This window comes from Acomys russatus, chromosome 16, assembly GCF_903995435.1.
Source record: "Acomys russatus chromosome 16, mAcoRus1.1, whole genome shotgun sequence".
Taxonomy (NCBI): Eukaryota; Metazoa; Chordata; class Mammalia; order Rodentia; family Muridae; genus Acomys; species Acomys russatus.
Genome location: NC_067152.1, coordinates 2,379,511 through 2,396,763, shown reverse-complemented (window position 1 = coordinate 2,396,763; position 17,253 = coordinate 2,379,511). Strand labels below are relative to the sequence as shown.

Here is a 17,253-nt window from a genome sequence, read left to right as displayed (position 1 = left end):
ATCAGATCGGCCCAGGAGGTCTCTAATAGAATTGATGTTTAACTCGCTATTGACGTTGCTTCCCCAAAAGCCAAAGCCATTAACAATTTTAATAAGTTTGCCTCCGTTATATATTTTTCCTGTATGTATTCTCATGAATTCAGAACTGATATGTAGTACTAACTCCAACTCACTGAGTCCTTTGTTCATCTGTTTATTCATTATTTTAGCCTTTGAGCGCCCACTGTGTACCAAGGACTCAGTCAAACAACTCTTAGAACGGCCAAGACAGTAGAAAGGCTCACAGGAATGCAAAGCCCGGAATGGGATGAACCTCAGAGTGCTTGGCCATGTACAGGAGGCGCTTGGTTCACTCCATCTCTAACACTGCCATGGGCCGTGTGTGTGTGGGATCCCAGTACTCCAGGGGTGGAGACCGGAACATCAGAAATGCCAGGTCTCCGCCTGGAATGAGCGATCCAGAGCATTGGCTGTTCTTCCAGCCGGCCTGGTTCAATTCCCAGCGCTTACACGGTGACTTACAACATCTATAAACCTAGTTCTAGGGAATCTGATACCCTCTTCTGGCCTCTGTGGATACTGCACATACGTGGTGCACAATGCAACCCAAACATCAAAAACAAAACAAAACTCATGGTCATCCTCGGCCATGCAGAGTTTAAGACCAGACTTTGCAACATTAGACCACACCTCAAAAACAAAACAAAACTCATGGTCATCCTCGGCCATGTAGAGTTTAAGACCAGACTTTGCAACATTAGACCACACTTCAAAAACAAAACAAAACAAAACGTACCAAGGATTCTTTTTAAATTTTAATTAATATTTAAATATGTATTCGTGTTTTGCCTTCATGTATGTCTGCACCACATACATGCCTGGTGCTCATGAGAATAAATTCAGGAAAAATGTGTAATGTATGCAATGTTATTGAAATTGTTATGGCTTTGGCCTTTGGGGGAGCAATGTCAATAGCCAATTAAACATAAATTCTATTAGAGACCTCCTAGGCTGATCCGACTGGCGGAAGACACAAGATACCCTGTAATGGAGATTGTTGTAGTCCCCAGCAAAAGCAACAAATGTTTTTAACCCCTAGGCCATCTCTCCCACCCTCAAAAGATTCTTTAAAAAAAAAAAAAAAAAAAGATTTATTTATGTATTAGGAATACAGTACTCTGCTTGCATGTACTCCTGCAAGCCAGAAGAGGGCGCTATAGCACATTACAGATGGTTATGAGCCACCATGTGGTTGCTGGGAATTGAACTTAGGACCTTTGGAAGAGCAGGTGGTGCTCTTAACCACTGAGCCATCTCTCTAGCCCCTCCCCCGCAAAAGACTCTTGTGAAGCTTGTAATGCAGTGTGATGTGCACTGGCAAGCAAGGCATGCTAACTTGCCTTCAGGGCAAGGGATTTTTAGTTTAATGCTTGCTTATTATAAGTGAGACACTAGATTTAATGCCTGGCACAGCAAACAATAAAATTAAAATTAAATAAAAATTCTGCCAGACAATGGTGATAATCCTAGCACTTGGGAGGCAGTGTCAAGTAATCTCTGTGAGTTCAAGGCCAGTCTGTTCTACATAGCAAGTTCCAGGACAGCCAAGGCTACATAAGGAGGCCAAATAAAAACTAAAAAAAAAAAAATCCTGCCTTGGAGAGGGGAGGAGATAGCCTATAAAAATTAAAAATGTCTTGAGGGATTTCATTGGTAGTGTCTTTCATTTCTCTTTCTTCTGCCTGCCAATGATCACTCTAACTCATGCTAGAGACAAGAATTAATTCCGTGTGAATTGTGGACCTATAAAGCCTTAGAAGATACCTTAGAAGAAAATATAGGAGCAGGCCTGGGGTGTGGCTCGTGGTGCAGCATTTCCTAGTATTGCAAGGAGGGCACCGGTATTATAGACCGATGAAGATAGGGGAACGGGATTTGACCTAAGCAAAGGAACAGAAACAAAGTAATTCCAAGTGTCAAAAACTGCTACAAAAGAACTTTTTAATTTACTTTTTCTCTCTGCAATGTGTCAGAATTGAAGCCAGGACCTGACACAAACTAGGGGAGGCCCTCTACTGCTAAGCTATGTCCCCAGACTCCTAGCATGAACATGTAGAGAGAGTTCTTTCCAACACTGGGGAGGCTGAGGCAGGAAGGGAGCGAGTTGAAAGGCCAATTTAGGCTACACGCAGCAAGGCCGTGTTAAAGAAGGAAAGGGGAGGAGGGGACGGAAGGAGAGAAGACAGCATAGTATGGAAGGGGTGAGGAGGAAAACGGGAAGGAGAGGTAGAAGGAAAGGATGAAACAAACTCAGGAAGAGAAATTAACACTGCTCCATAGACACAGGCAGCAGAGGAGCCTGGCAACAGCAGAAAGTCCAGCTTCAACATTATGGTCACCATAGTGAAGTCCTGGCAGCGACTGTCACTGTGTGTCACACAGTGCTCCATGTTCTGGTAAAGTTCCAGTAGAGTCTGTAGTTTATTAATAGTATTGTAGAAACATCAAGTTTCTAGTTTGACTGTCATACTATGGTTTTCAGAAGCTGAAGAGATGGCAGGGTGGTTTTTTATTTTATTTATTTATTTATTTATTTATTTATTTATTTATTTATTTATGTATTTATTGAGATAGGGTCTCTCTGAGTAGCCTTGGCTGTCCTGGACTCGATTTGTAGACGAGGCTGGCCTTGAACTCACAGAGATCCCCGCCTACCTCTGCCTCCCGAGTGCTGGGATTAAAGGCGTGCGCCACCACGCCCGGCAATGGTTAATAGCACTTGTTGGTCTTATATGAGACCTGCCTTTGGTTCCAAGGACCTACACAGCATTTCATTATTACCTGTAACTCTAGCTCCAAGCAATCCAACACACCCTTCTGGCCTCTCTGCCTGCCTGCATGCGACACACATATACACATTGATACACACACACACACACACACACACACACACACACAATTTGTTGTTGTTGTTTCTTTCCTAGACTGGCCTCAAACTCACATCATGCACCTGCCCCTGCCTCCCGAGTGCTCAGATTAAAGGTATGTGCCAACATGCCCGGCTCAAATAAATCTTTTTTAAAGTGTTAAACTTTTTTATGTTATGTTTTGTTTTGTTTGAGACAAGACTCCTCTATGTAGCCCAGGCTGTCCTAGAACTTGCTATGTGATCAAACTGGCCTCCAATCTGCCTGTCTTTGCCTTCAGAGAGCTGGTATCAAAAGTGTGTGCCACCACCACTGAGCAAAAGAAAAATTTTAAACCAAATGAAGAAGCCGGGCGTGGTAGCACACGCCTTTAATCCCAGCACTTGGGAGGCAGAGGCAGGTGGATCGCTGTGAGTTTGAGGCCAGCCTGGTCTACAGAGAGAGTCCAGGACAGCCAAGGCTACACAGAGAAATCTTGTCTCAAAAAAACAAAACAAAAAGCAACAAATGAAGAATATATAGAAACTCATCATAGAGCTGGCCGTGGTGGTGCATGCCTTTAATCCCAGCACTTGGGAGGCAGAGGCAGGCAGATCTCTGTGGGTTCGAGGCCAGCCTGGTCTACAAAGTGAGTCCAGGACAGCCAAGGCTACACAGAGAAATCTGTCTTGAAAAACAAACAAGCAAACAAAAAAACCAAAACCAACCAACCAAACAAATCCAAAACAAACAAAAAAACCCCAGAAACTCACCATATTCTTTTCCATTTTGTTATTGGTTTTAAGTCAATATTTTTTTTTATTAATTTATTCTTGTTACATCTCAATGTTTATCCCATCCCTTGTATCCTCCCATTCCTCCCCCCCCCCATTTTCCCATTATTCCCCTCCCCTATGACTGTTCCTGAGGGGGATTACCTCCCCCTGTATATTCTCATAGGGTATCAAGTCTCTTCTTGGCTACTTGCTGTCCTTCCTCTGAGTGCCACCAGGTCTCCCCCTCCAGGGGACATGGTCAAATGTGAGGCACCAGAGTACGTGAGAAAGTCATATCACATTCTCCACTCAACTGTGGAGAATGTTCTGACCATTGGCTAGATCTGGGAAGGGGTTTAAAGTTTACCTCCTGTATTGTCCTTGGCTGGTGCCTTAGTTTGAGCGGGACCCCTGGGCCCAAATCTGCCTATCATATTGTTCTACTTGTAGATTTCTAGGACCCTCTGCATCCTTTTATTTTGCTATTCTCCCATGCGTCTCTCATTTAGAGTCCCAATAGGATGCCCTCCCCTCTGTCCCAGTTTCCTGGTAAGTGAAGGCTTTCGTGGGACAAAAAATATGGAACGCTTCACGAATTTGCGTGTCATCCTTGCGCAGGGGCCATGCTAATCTTCTCTGTATCGTTCCAATTTTAGTATATGTGCTGCCGAAGCGAGCACTTAAGTCAATATTTTAAAACTGTATTTTTATTGCTATGCCAAGAAATTGTTTAACACAGAGGCATATATGTACATACACACACAATGTCTGCACAGTCTTCTAAATCACATTACTGAGATAATTTTCATTCCATTCGTTTAAAGTGTACTATTCAATGAGTTTTAGCATGCCTGTTGGGGTCATTACAATTATTTAGTTCTAGAACATTTTCGTCATTCCAGAAAGAAATGTAACCATTAGAACTCCTCTCATTTTTTTTCCCTCAGCTTCAGGTTTCTGTCTTGGAGTTCACATATTCAATATTTCATACAGATATTATTTGAGCAGTGAGGGCTTTTGTGGATGGCTTCTTTTAGTCAGCATACCTTATTTAAGGTTCTCTTTTGTTTTAACATGTATGTCTTCTTTGAAGGATGTCTATTCAGAGACAGGGCAAAATATAATATAATATAATATATCTGTACTATCAGCATTGGGGGACAGAGGCAGCTGAACTGCCAAGAGCTTTTTTTTTTGTTGGTTTGTTTGTTTACTTGTATATTTGTTTTTTTTTTTCAAGATAGGGTTTACCTGTGTAGCCTTGGCTGTCCTGGACTCACTTTGGAGACCAGGCTGGCCTCGAACTCACAGAGATCCACCTGCCTTTTCCTCCCTCAGTGCTGGGATTACAGGTGTGCGCCACCATGCCTGCTTCTTGCCAAGAGTTTTCAAAAAGGGATGTGAAAAGATGGCTCTTCCAGATGATCTAGATTCGATTCTCAGCACCCACATGGCTGCTCACAACCATCTGTAACAATAGTTCCAGGGATCTGCACACTGTCCTGGGTTTAATCCTTAGGTGGTGGGGGGGGGGAGTGGGGGGGAAGGAATAAAAAAAGGAAGAAAATAGAGCCAGATGCAGTGGCATGTTGTAATGTGGCTATCTCTTTTTGGTGAGATTTTACCATTCTGCTCATGAAGGAGACCAGCTGTGATGACTCACATAAAATCCTAATGATAAATCACAAGGTTCACCCCCTCCCCAAGGTTATGTAGGAGGTAAACATTTGCTGCTTGAAGTGGGAGAACTCTTTGGTGATGTATTTTTTTTCCTGAGCCATCTATGCCGGGGATGGAGTTCCTAGAAAACTCAGCTGCCCAAGGTTACCCTTGCCCTTATACGCAGTTCTGATAACATGAGGTCACCAAGTTAGCTTTGGACAGTATCCTTTCCTTGGTTTGTCGATGTCCTCTCTATCTGGAGCGGATAAACATAACAAAGAAAAAAGAGAAAGTTCTGCTGGCAGGATGATTCCATGGATGGTGGAGCTTTCCACCAAGGATGACTGACCCTGAGTTCTGCCCCTGTGACCCTGTGTAGGAGAGAAAAAACCAATTCCCTCAAGTTATCATCTGAACTCTACACACATGGGCGATGGTGCTCACACACGTGTGCTGTGGTGCTCACACACGTGTGCTGTTACTGTCCTCACACAAGAGCTGTAGTCCTCACACGTGGGCTGTGGTGCTCACACACATGTGCCGTTACTGTCCTCACACGTGGGCTGTGGTATTCACATACATGGTGCTCACACCCATGGGCTATGATGATCAGGCTCCCCCCCCCCCCAACAAATAAATAGAATGATTTTTTTTTTTTTTCAAGACAGGGTCTCTCTGTGTAGCTTTGGCTGTCCTGGACTCGCTTTGTAGACCAGGCTGGCCTCGAACTCACAGTGATCTGCCTGCCTCTGCCTCCTGAGTGCTGGGATTAAAGGCGTGCGCCACCACGCCCGGCTAGAGTGATTTTTTTTAAAACATAAAGAGAAAGCAATAAGGGGCTGGAGAGATGGCTCAGTGGTTAAGAGCACTGCCTGCTCTTCCAAAGGACCCGGGTTCAATTCCCAGCACCCACATGGCAACTCACAACTGTCTGTAACTCCAAGATCTGACACCCTCACACCAATGTACATAGATTAAAGTTAAATAAAATATATTTTTTAAAAAAGAGAGAAAGCAATAAAATCTGATAAGGCTTATGGCAAAGATTTGCTAGCTTCTGCCCTGTCTCCTTAGAAAGAGGCTGATTTCAGCCTCTGTCACGGTGCATGTCTATAATTCAGCCATGGAGGGTTGGTTCAAGTGTCCTGGGCTACACAGTGAGAGTGTGTTTAAAGGTAGTTCCCTGACTTAAATGATTATTCTAGTGTGTATCTCCACATCACGTTTACAGTATTTACAACTAATAAGCACGGCTATTTTTTTATGCCTTCACTTTATTCACCGTCCACTAGAGAAGAGGGAAAGTTTCTGTCTCGAGAAAACAATCAAGGATGAGCTAGCACTTATAATTATGCAAAAACAGATTTACTTTGTTTGATTCAAGGTGTCACTACATAGCCCTGGCTGCGCTGGCTTTAGGGAGCATCTGCCCTTGACCTCACAGACATCTGCCTGCCTCTGCCTCCTGAGTGCTTGGAGTAAAGATATATGCTACCTTGTTTGGCTTAAGTTTTGATTTTGATTTTATTGGTATGTGGTCTCTTTTAACCCAAACTGGCTTCAGATTCAAGAGTTAAGGATGACTTGGTCTTCTTCTTCTTCTTCTTCTTCTTCTTCTTCTTCTTCTTCTTCTTCTTCTTTTGGTTTTTCGAGACAGGGTCTCTCTGTGTAGCCTTGGCTGTCCTGGACTCACTTTGTAGACCAGGCTGGCTTCGAACTCACAGCGATCCGCCTGCCTCTGCCTCCCAGGTGCTGGGATTAAAGGCGTGCGCCACCACCCCTAGTCTATGCAGTCATGCAGTGCTAGAGATAGGGAAGGCGCTTAGTGGGTGGTCTACAGGCCCAGCCCACTTATTAATACCATCAAATTTTGAATCCTATTGGGAGAAGTTGGGATGGGTGGGTGTGCATGGGAGCTGGAGAGGAGCTGCCCCCCACCTCTGCTCAGGAGCCTGGGGTAAGAGCGTTGGTTCAAGTTTGAGATGAGCATGGATACAAAGTGAACCTCTGTTACAAAAACAGGCAGGGAAGAAAGACAGATAGAAAGGAAGAAAGAGAGAAACCTGAGATGGCAAACCCGAGAGCTATACAAAGAGTGAAGCGCACAGCACCAAACGTGAAGGAAGACAGAGGGAGGCTCTTGGAACCTACAGGCCACTTGGCCAGTTTTGCTTTTCTTAAGGAGGACGCTAGACAGGATGCATTTTGTACATAAATGAAATGGTCAAACAACAAATTCAATAAACATTAAGTGGGGGGAAAAAAGGAGGAAGATAGGGGTACATCTCAGTGGTGGAATACGCATTACCAGACTCCGAGTTTCCTGTTCGTGACACACAGGCCACTGGATGTCTCAAGCAGGAAAGACATGATAGATTGACTTTTTTTTTTTCTTTTTTAAATACTTTATTTAATTTTGAATTTATGTGCTTTGGTGTAGGAGTGTCAGATCTCAAAGTTACAGACAGTTGTGAGCTGCCATGTGGGTGCTAGGAACTGAATCTGGGTCCTTTGGAAGAGCAGGCAGTGCTCTTAACCACTGAGCCATCTCTCCAGCTCCCGCCCTTTTTTTCTTTTTTGTTTTTTTGAGACAGACAGGGTTTCTCTGTGTTAGCCTTGACTGTCCTAGACTCGCTTTGTAGACCAGGCTGGCCTTGAACTCACAGCGATCCGCCTGCCTCTGCCTCCTGAGTGCTGGAATTAAAGGCGTGCGCCACCACACCTAGGGATAGATAGACTGACTTTTTAGCAATCACAAACTGTGTGGAGAGTATCTATAAGGCTGTCGTTGTCACCCAGGCTAGATCTGATGGTTATTCAAATGAGGATGGCTCAGCAAAGGTGGAAAAACAGCTAGGGATGTGAGAGCCGGTCTGAACGAGGGGGGCGGGGGGATGATTTACTGCGCATGTGCGGAGGGTCTTCACGGGTGGGATAGGTAGAGAAGTAAACCTATGTTCCTAATTTATGTAATGAGCGTATGGCAGTTACTATGCACAGCCTGGAAAGGCTGCAGGCTTGGTGGAAAGGTACTGAGTGAGATTCTGACAGCCCCTGGGACTTTGGGATGCAACAAGCCTGCCTCTGGTATGTGGTGCGTTCCTTCCCAGGATACGGGTCCTTTGGATCACCTATCTCTGCATCCATCATTCTTGCTCCATCCTCTGAAAAGCTCCCACTTTCCCAGTTTAACCAAACGCTGACCACAGGCTCTTGAGGTCAGGGCTCTGACTAGTCTACCCGTTGTTATTATACCGCACTCTGTTTCCTTCGGACATCGTGGGTCCTTTATAAATATTTGTTAAAAGTGGAATGAAGAAGAGAAAATGAACTAAGTTACTTGGAACGACAAAATAAAATGACACTGCTTTCTTAGGTCACAGTACTTGTAGTTTCCCTTGACAGTTTGTAAATATGTCAAAAATCAATTTTAAATGGATCAGACCTTAATTTACAGCCTTTGAAACACTGGCAGGTCTAGAAGAAAACATAGCGGGATACCCTTCAAGATATTGGGGCATGCAAGAACTTTGGGGGGGCTTTCTTTCTTTATTTTTTCTTCTTTCTTTCTTTTTGGTTTCAAGACAGGGTTTCTCTGTGCAGCCCTGGATGTCCTGGACTCGCTTTGTAGACCAGGCCTTGAACTAACAGAGATCCACCTGCCTCTGCCTCCTGAGTGCTGGGATTACAGGCGTGTGCTACCGCGCTGGCTGGCAAGAACTTTTTAAACAAAACACCAACAGCACAGAAAGTAGCCATCATCAACAGATGGGACTCTGTGAAAAGAAGCAGCACCAAAGGAAACAAACCATCAGCAGAATTAACAAACAGCACACAGCAGCTACACTTCAGACAAGGGGATAATAGCCAGAAACTACAGAGTTCCAGAAATTAAATATCAAGGAAATAAAACTGCCAACCAAGATGTGGGCAAATGCACTGAACAGGCAGTTTAAAAACAAACAAGCAAACAAATAAGCACTAATAGCCAATAGCTATTTTTGAAAGTCTTCACTATAGCCAGCCATCAGGGAAAAGCAAATTCAAACTTCTCTGAGATACCATCTCACCCAAGTCAGAATGTTAACAAACGTTGGGGAGGATGTGGAGAGGGAGGGACCAGTCACTGTTAATGGGGGTGCAAATTAGTGCCGCTGTGGCAGAAATCAGCTTGGAGATTTCTCCACCTTATGACCCCACTATTTCACTCCCTGCTACAGACCCAGGAAACAACAAACACAATCTAGCATAGAGTTAGCTGCACCCCTATCCCCCACCCCCACCCCCACCCGTGCTTATTGCTTGCTTTATTCACTGGACTGAAGAGTTGGAGTCAACTGAGGTGTTCCTTAACAGAAGAAAGGACAATGAAACTTTGTAGTTATGAAATTTGTGGAAAAACGGAAGGACTTATAATGTATAATATTAAGCAAGGCCATAGAATCTTAGAAAAAAAAAATGCATGTCTCTCAACTGCAGAATCTGGACAGTAACACATGTATTTATGCGAACAACTGCATATATGGATTCAGTGTAACATGTAGACAAGAACAAGAAAGGCTAAATATAAGGGACAATATACGACTAATTGCAGGGAATGGACATGAGTTATGAAAGAGGGTTAAAGTTAACTGTGCAATGCCTGTAATCCCAGCACTCAGGGAGGCAGAGGCAGGCGGATCTCTGTGGGTTCTAGGCCAGCCTGGTCTACAAGGTGAGTCCGGGACAGCCAAGGCTACACAGAGAAACCCTGTCTTGGGGTGGGGGGAGATTCACTGTGGAGCAAAGAAATAGCGCTGCAACTGCCTTAAGCTGTGCCCGTTGTTCTCCCCGGCATCTCTCGAGGGCTCCAGGGACTGGTGGATTGCTATGGGGGAGGAGGACATTTGGAGTGGCCAAAGACTTAGGTTTAGGGACAGGAAGGGCAGGAGGCTAAGGCAAAGCATGCCCAGCCAAGTGGCTAAAGGGAACCGGTGAGTTCATGGCACACCAGCTGGTCTGTCTCCTCTCGCACCACCCAGACTTGAGATGTGCAAGGCTCTCAGCCACAGGACTGGCACAACTGGCTAGTGACGGGCAAGGAGAAGAAGAAGTTCTCTCGAGGACATGAGCAAGGTGAGCAGGCAGACATTAACTGAGAAATCTGAGGCTGGAGACGTGGCTCAACAGTTGAGAGCACGGCTCTGAGGTTCGTTCCCAGCACCCACACTGGACTGCTTATGTTTGTGATGTCATTTCCAGGGGATCCAACCAACACCCTCTTCCGGCCTCTGCAGCACCGGGCATGCATAGGGTGCACATATATACATGAAGCCTAACATTCAAATGTAAAATAAAGCTAAATAAATCATGGTGGTTCATGCTTCTAATCCTAGCTCTTAGGAGGTAGAGAAAAATGGATGATTTGAAGCCATCCTGGTCTGCATTGTGCATTCCGTGTCAGGGCTCCATCATAAAATCACACATTCATTCCCTGGGGTGTCAGATGTCATCCTAAGTTTGTGGTTTCGGTGGTGGGTAGGCGGGGAGCTCTTCCCAGGGATCCTTGCGTTGTGCTCTAAGCACACATGGCTTGTACCTTATCTCTGTAGAAAGAGCTCCCCTGAGGTTGGGAGTCCGGCCTGTGTCTGGATCCTGCAGAAGGTGTGTGCTGACCTACCAGACAGGGACAGTCCTGTCTGCAGAGGAAAGCTGAAGGGACACCGCCCTGGACAGAGACTGCAGTCTTGAAAAGTACAGAAATCAATAGTCACTGAGTCGGTCTGGCTGACTTTCAAACGGAAACATCCTGATGTGGAAGTGCCATTTCGGGGGCAGTTACTCTTTGTCATCAGTCTCTTGCTCATCCACTCTAGATTTTCCTCCACCCTCGGCTCCTCTCCTATCCACTTCAGGAAATTTGAGGGGTTTTGTTTTGTTTTTCTTGAGTTTCACTTTTCCAGAGTCATCTTCACTAACCATTTTCTTTCTCCCTGCTTCCCTCCCTCCCTCCCTCTCCTCTCCTCTGTTTTTCTGGTTTTGAATGCACCACACACCTGAGGCTAGCCTCAGCTTCCCAAGGGCCATGATTACAGATGTGTGTCCTCAGGCCTGGTTGGCTTTGTTCTTTTTTGTTTGATTGTTTTTGGAGCAAGGTTTCTCTGTGGAGCCCTGGCTGCTATGGAACTCACTCTGTAGACCTAGCTGGCCTCAAACTCAGAGAGTCTGCCTGCCTCTGCCTCCTGAGTGTAGAACCTGCCACCCCCCACCCCAAATCTTAGCTAGGCTGTGGTGGCACGTGCCTTTAATCCCAGCACTTGGGAGGCAGAGGCAGGTGGATCTCTGTGAGTTCCAGGCCAGTCAGAGCTACAAACACACACACACACACACACACACACACACACACACACACACACACCAAAAACTTAGGCTATCAAGCCTGATAGCAACTATTTTTACCTATTGAGATATTTCCCTGGCCCCTGAATTTGTTTTCTGATTATAGAGGATCTAACAACACTTTAGGTATTTGTAGGTCCCAGAGAATGTGCAAGCCTGGCCTGGTGTGGTGGCACACTTCTGTACTCACAGTGTCTAGGAGGTAAAGGCAGGAGGATCCAGAGAAATTCAATGCCAACCTTCACTACATCTAAGCCAACTTTCAACACACAACCAACCAACCAACAGAAAACTCCACAAAATAAACAAACAAAAACCAAAAACAGGGGGGCTAGAGAGATGGCTCAGCAGTTAAGACTACTGACTGCTCTTCTAGAGGACCTGGGTTCAATCCCTAGCACCCACACAGCAGCTCACAACTGTCTGGAACTCCAGAGGATCTGACACTCTCATACAGATATACATATAGGCAAAACGCCAATGCACATAAAATAAAAATAAATAAATCATTAAAAACTGTTTAATAGGGCTGGAGAGATGGCTCAGAGGTTAAGAGAGCACTGCTTGCTCTTCTAAAGGTCCTGAGTTCAATTCCCAGCAACCACATGGTGGCTCACGACCATCTGTAATAAGATCTGGTACCCATACATGCAGACAAAGTACTGTGTACATAATAAATAAATAAATCTAAAAAACTGTTTAATAATAATAACAACAACAACAACAGAGAGAGGGGGAGGAAAGGAGAGGAGGGGAGAGAGACAGAGAAATGGTTAAAGAAAACCCTCCCAACTCAAAGCCTCCACAACCCCACATCATATCGCAGGCCAGGATAGCACTGGAGCCAAGAAAAATGGCTCAAAGCAATCACAGGCACAATAGACTGATGAATTCATTTGCATAGCAATTTATTCATATACAAAAGGGATAGTGTTCTGAGACCTTGAGTCTCACTGTTCTCTCCCCACTGAAGCTCCTCCCCTTTGCTAGAAGAGTCTATAAGCAAGTTGCTGGGCAAGATAGTTAGTCAGCCTCGAGCACTACCTCACCTGGCAATGGTATTACCCAGGTGACCTTATCAAAGGAAGCACCTGCCGACCTGGGCATTGAACTCAGGACTTCACGAATGCTCCGGCTGCCCTGTCCAGTTTTCTTTCTTTTTCTTCTTTGGCTTGTTTGTTTGTTGATGGAGGGTTTCATGTAGCTTAGGCTGACCTTGAATTCCTGATCCTTCTGCTTGTCATGCCCAAGTGCTGGCATCAGCAGCACGTGCCTGCCACCTTGCCAGTCTCCAGTCTCCTGTTTTGGTTTTGGTTTTCGAGACAGGGTTTCTCTGTGTAGCCCTGGCTGTCCTGGACTCGCATTGTAGACCAGGCTGGCCTCGAACTCACAACGATCTGCCTGCCTCTGCCTCCCTGAGTGCTGGGATTACAAGGGCGCGCCATCATACCTGGCTTGCCAGTCTCCAGTCTTTGCTTGTTATCCCCCCCTCCCCTTTGCTCCTGTTTTTCCAACTGTAATGGAGATCTCATACTTCTCCCTCTCTCTCTCTCTCTCTCCTTCTCATTCTTTGTTTCTTTCTTCTTTCTTTCTTTTTCTCTCTCCTGCCTGGGTTCATCCTCCTGCCCACCTCCAGGGCTGACAGAAGAGGGACCCTCCCCTCCTCTAGGCTTTCAGCCTGCCAGCGGAATTGTTATTGGGGACAGACTCCCGTGTCTTGGTCTGCTGAGTCCCCTTGCGCACGTGGATCGATGTGTGAGGTGGACGCTGCAAGACGTCCCTGCTCAGAATGTGGACACCCAGAGAGATGCTCATGCTACCCACGGTGACCAGCCCAGTGCCACAAAGGATGACGATCCCGGGAGACACCTGGAAACACTGCCGAAACAACCACAGACTCATCCATCCCAGAGGTAGAAGGCGGAAGAGGGCCAGGGTGATCAGGGTGGCCCAGCTGGCTACTCTGAAGGCTAAGGACGAAGCCTTCCGGGAAAGCAGCAGTAGCTTCCGCAGATGCAAACAGATGGAGTTTAGCTCCAGGAGTAGAGATACCATGGCGATGCCCACTAAGTGGCCAGATAGAAGCACGGTGCTGAAGCAGCTCACGACCTGGGAGCAAGGTTCACAGTCAGAGGCTTTGCATGACCTGCACCCATCAATGCCCGGCATCCTAACCCTTATACTGGGGACACCCAAGTGTTTTGTAGGACTCCCTCCAAACCAGACCTTTCTGCTGACCCTTATTCTAGGGGGGCATGGGCAGCCTTAGACCAGAGGCTTTCTCCCACCCCAAAGCCACCGCCCCATTTGCATAGCACACCGCCAACTTTTGTTCCTGCTTTTTCTGCCTCATTTCCACACCCTAAACCGTGATTCATCCTTCTCAGCAAAACTATGGAATCAATGTTTTCATGACCAGCTAGAGGATTTGTGTGTGTGTGTGGGGGGGGGGGGGAAATCCAAACCCCAAACTGTGGCTAGAAGTCAGAATCTCCTTCCAGTTCAGTCCACAACTGGGAAGATCGGTTTTCAGGGGGCTTTGAGGGAAGGTCAGAGGACAGAACACTAAAGAGAGGTTGGGACCTCAAGTTGGGCATGCTCCCTTTCTGGATGGCCTCTCCCTTTGCAGTCTTACCACCAAATGGTGACAGAGAAGGTCCCAGGCCTGGGCCAACGTCTGATTCAACAGCATGTCAATTCCATCTGCCAGGAAATAACCTGCGAGCACGGGAGAGGATTACTAGGCGACTCACTCAGAGCTGATGTACACACAGCCTAGAGAGATGTCTCAAGTCCCACTTTTACAGAAAATTTCCAGCAACACCTGCTCCATTCCAAAGCGGGGGAGGGGGCTAGAATTCCTGTCCCAAGAATGCCTTTCCTGATCTAGCCTTTTCAGTACACTTACCCACTGACACTGCTACTAGGACCAGTGCCCACGATGGGTGGCCATGAATCGGGTCGGTGACCATCCGAGGATACAGCCACAGTCTGGAGAAGATGGAACGCTAAGGTCAATTTCTCCAAGACTTAGATCCATTCTCCCCCTGGCTACTCCCAGCCATCCACCACCCAACCCAGTTGCAGACTTTGAAGACCTCACGTCCATTCCAAAATGTACCTACCCACCCAGTGTTCCAACCTCAACCTTCCACCACGCCCTCATCTCCACTCCCGCCCTTCAGTCAGTCCCCAAGCTCCGCACCCGACCACCGCCCCTACTCCAGAGAGTAGGCTGTGAATCAGCGAAACAAAAATATTCCGCCACATCCAGCGGTCCCGAGCAGATGCCGGGGTCGGCAGAAGCTGCAGCCCCCAGTGCAGCCCCCGAAACGCCGCGAAGGAGGTGCCAGATGCAAGGAGACCCCAGGATGCCATGGCTTGGCCGGTCATCTAGGTTTCAGTCTGCGTCTTTGATCTCTGTGCCGGGCGCTCCGCGAAGTCTGGATTTGGCTTTTCCAAGCGGCTCTGCCCGGGGGCTTCCCGGCCTGCGTTGTCTTTCCAGCACCTTGTAACTTTCTCCGGCTTGTCCACGCCCCTATCCCTCGGCTGGGCAGTGATTGGCTCAGCCGTGGGGCCACCGCCAGTGGAACCATGGAATTGATGGCCTCCCGCCCCTGCCTGAGAATAGCCGTTTGGGGGCTCCCGGGCATCAAGTTGGGCAACCGAGTTCAGAGGTCTTCCAGCACGACACTTAAAGGTCTTCTCCAATGCTGCTAGTCTCCAAACCCCTCGGGAAGGGGATCCAGAAAGCCATTTAGTCTAACCCTACCTGACAGGTCGGTCTGAAGCTCCGCCCCACTAACTTTCACCTTCAGTCTCGTTTCCCTCATCTCTCACCTACTGTAGTCATCCTTGTCCACAGTCCTGAGAAGCAGGTCAAAAAAGCCAGCACCAGAGAGCCCAAACCTAGCACCACCTCACCTTTACCTAGGAGCTGCTTACTGCCCACTGTAATTCCTTTACATAGTATGCCCCAAACGGAACGCCGCCCCCTCCCTCCAATTTGGGGAGTCTCTTCTCGAGTTTTCCCCTCCCTATTGGTTATCTTTATTAGGTAGAGGAGGCAAACGGAAGTCACTACTACAGTGTGCCTGAAACATATTCCCCTCCCTTTCCCAGGCCTCAAGAAAAAGGCCGACACAGATAGAAATACACACCCGTGACAACAGTAAGACTGTTCAGATTCTAGACCCCTTAAGCCTTAAGAGCAACACCCTCTCCGACTGCCAATCCCTGAAGAGTGACAGGTTTTGAGCGGTTCCCTTCATTCTTACTCTAGGCCACGCCTCCTTAGCTGGCTGACAGGCAAAGTCAGAAGAATGCTTCTTCTTGTTAAGCAGAGACTGAGTGGATTCAGACAGCTCAGGCCTGGAGTTGACAGAGTTGACTTCATTGGGGCGGAGCACCTACCGAGCTAGTCGGCACGGGGTCACGACATGATTCCCAGCACCGCACTTGCGCACACCCAGTCAAGCAGCAATAGGTGCGCCAAGCAAACGTTTTCACGAAGGCGCTTGGCGCAGGCCATCCTAACTCTACATCCAATCCTCTAAAGTTTAAAAATTACGAGGACTGGAGGGAGAAACGAGCCTAGTTTCTAGGAGCATTTGCTGTTCTTCTACAGGACCTGAGTATCCGTATCAGGAGGCTCAAACAGCAACTAACTCCAGCTCCAGGGAATTTGATGTCCTTTCCTGATCTCCGCAGGCACCCCCACACTCAGGAGCCCATAGAGAGACACATGAAATGAAAATAATTAAAAAAAAAATTATATAGAGGGATGAAGAGACGGCTTAGGAATTAGTGCTGGAGTGCCGGGCGTGGTGGTGCACGCCTTTAATCCCAGCACTCGGGAGGCAGAGGCAGGCGGATCGCTGTGAGTTCGAAGCCAGCCTGGTCTACAAAACGAGTCCAGGACAGTGAAGGCTACACAGAGAAAGCCTGTCTCAAAAAAAAAAAAAAAAAAAAAAAAAAAAAAAAAAAAAAAAAAAGAAAGAAAGAAAGAAAGAAAGAAAAAAAATTAATGCTGGGAAGCTGGGTGTGGTGGCACACGCCTTTAATCCCAGCACTCGCTGGCTGTGAATTCTAGGCCAGCCTGGTCTACAAATTGAGTCCAGGACAGCCAAGGCTACAGAGAAACCCTGTCTCAAAAAAACAAAAACAAGAAATTAGCACTGGCTGCTCTTGCAGAGGACCTATGTTTGAGTCCCACCACAGTGGGACTCACGACACAGTGTTGGCTCACGACAGTCTGTAATTCCGGTTCCAAGGAGTCCCATGCCTCTTCAGGCCTCCACAGGCACTGGGCACACACATAGTGCACACATGCATGTAAAACACTCATACACATAAAAAAAACATAACATTGTAAAAACTACATTTATCTTTTGCATTTTATTTAACACATGAAAGCAATATACAACTAGTAAAGAAAACTAAGAAAGACAGAAAAAACAAGGGGGAAATTTACAATTGCAATATGCCACTGTCCAAAAACAACTACTCTTAACATTTTGAGTCTACTTTTA

At 46.7% G+C, this 17,253-nt stretch overlaps 1 protein-coding gene and 1 non-coding gene across 2 annotated transcripts; both read right to left on the bottom strand.

Annotated features, from left to right (window-relative positions):
• Window positions 1-4,255: 4,255 nt before the first annotated feature.
• On the bottom strand, window positions 4,256-4,362 carry LOC127200927 (U6 spliceosomal RNA). Its single transcript, XR_007832143.1, has one exon. It is a non-coding gene; the product is annotated as a U6 spliceosomal RNA (small nuclear RNA).
• Window positions 4,363-13,309: 8,947 nt separating this feature from the next.
• On the bottom strand, window positions 13,310-15,636 carry Tlcd2 (TLC domain containing 2). The gene is made up of 4 exons (XM_051157960.1): window positions 14,928-15,636; window positions 14,631-14,713; window positions 14,358-14,440; window positions 13,310-13,831 (listed from the first exon to the last, which is right to left on the bottom strand). The coding sequence occupies exons 1-4, from the start codon at window positions 15,113-15,115 to the stop codon at window positions 13,388-13,390; spliced, it is 798 nt and encodes a 265-aa protein (XP_051013917.1). The 5' UTR covers window positions 15,116-15,636; the 3' UTR covers window positions 13,310-13,387.
• Between the last annotated feature and the right edge of the window lie 1,617 nt (window positions 15,637-17,253).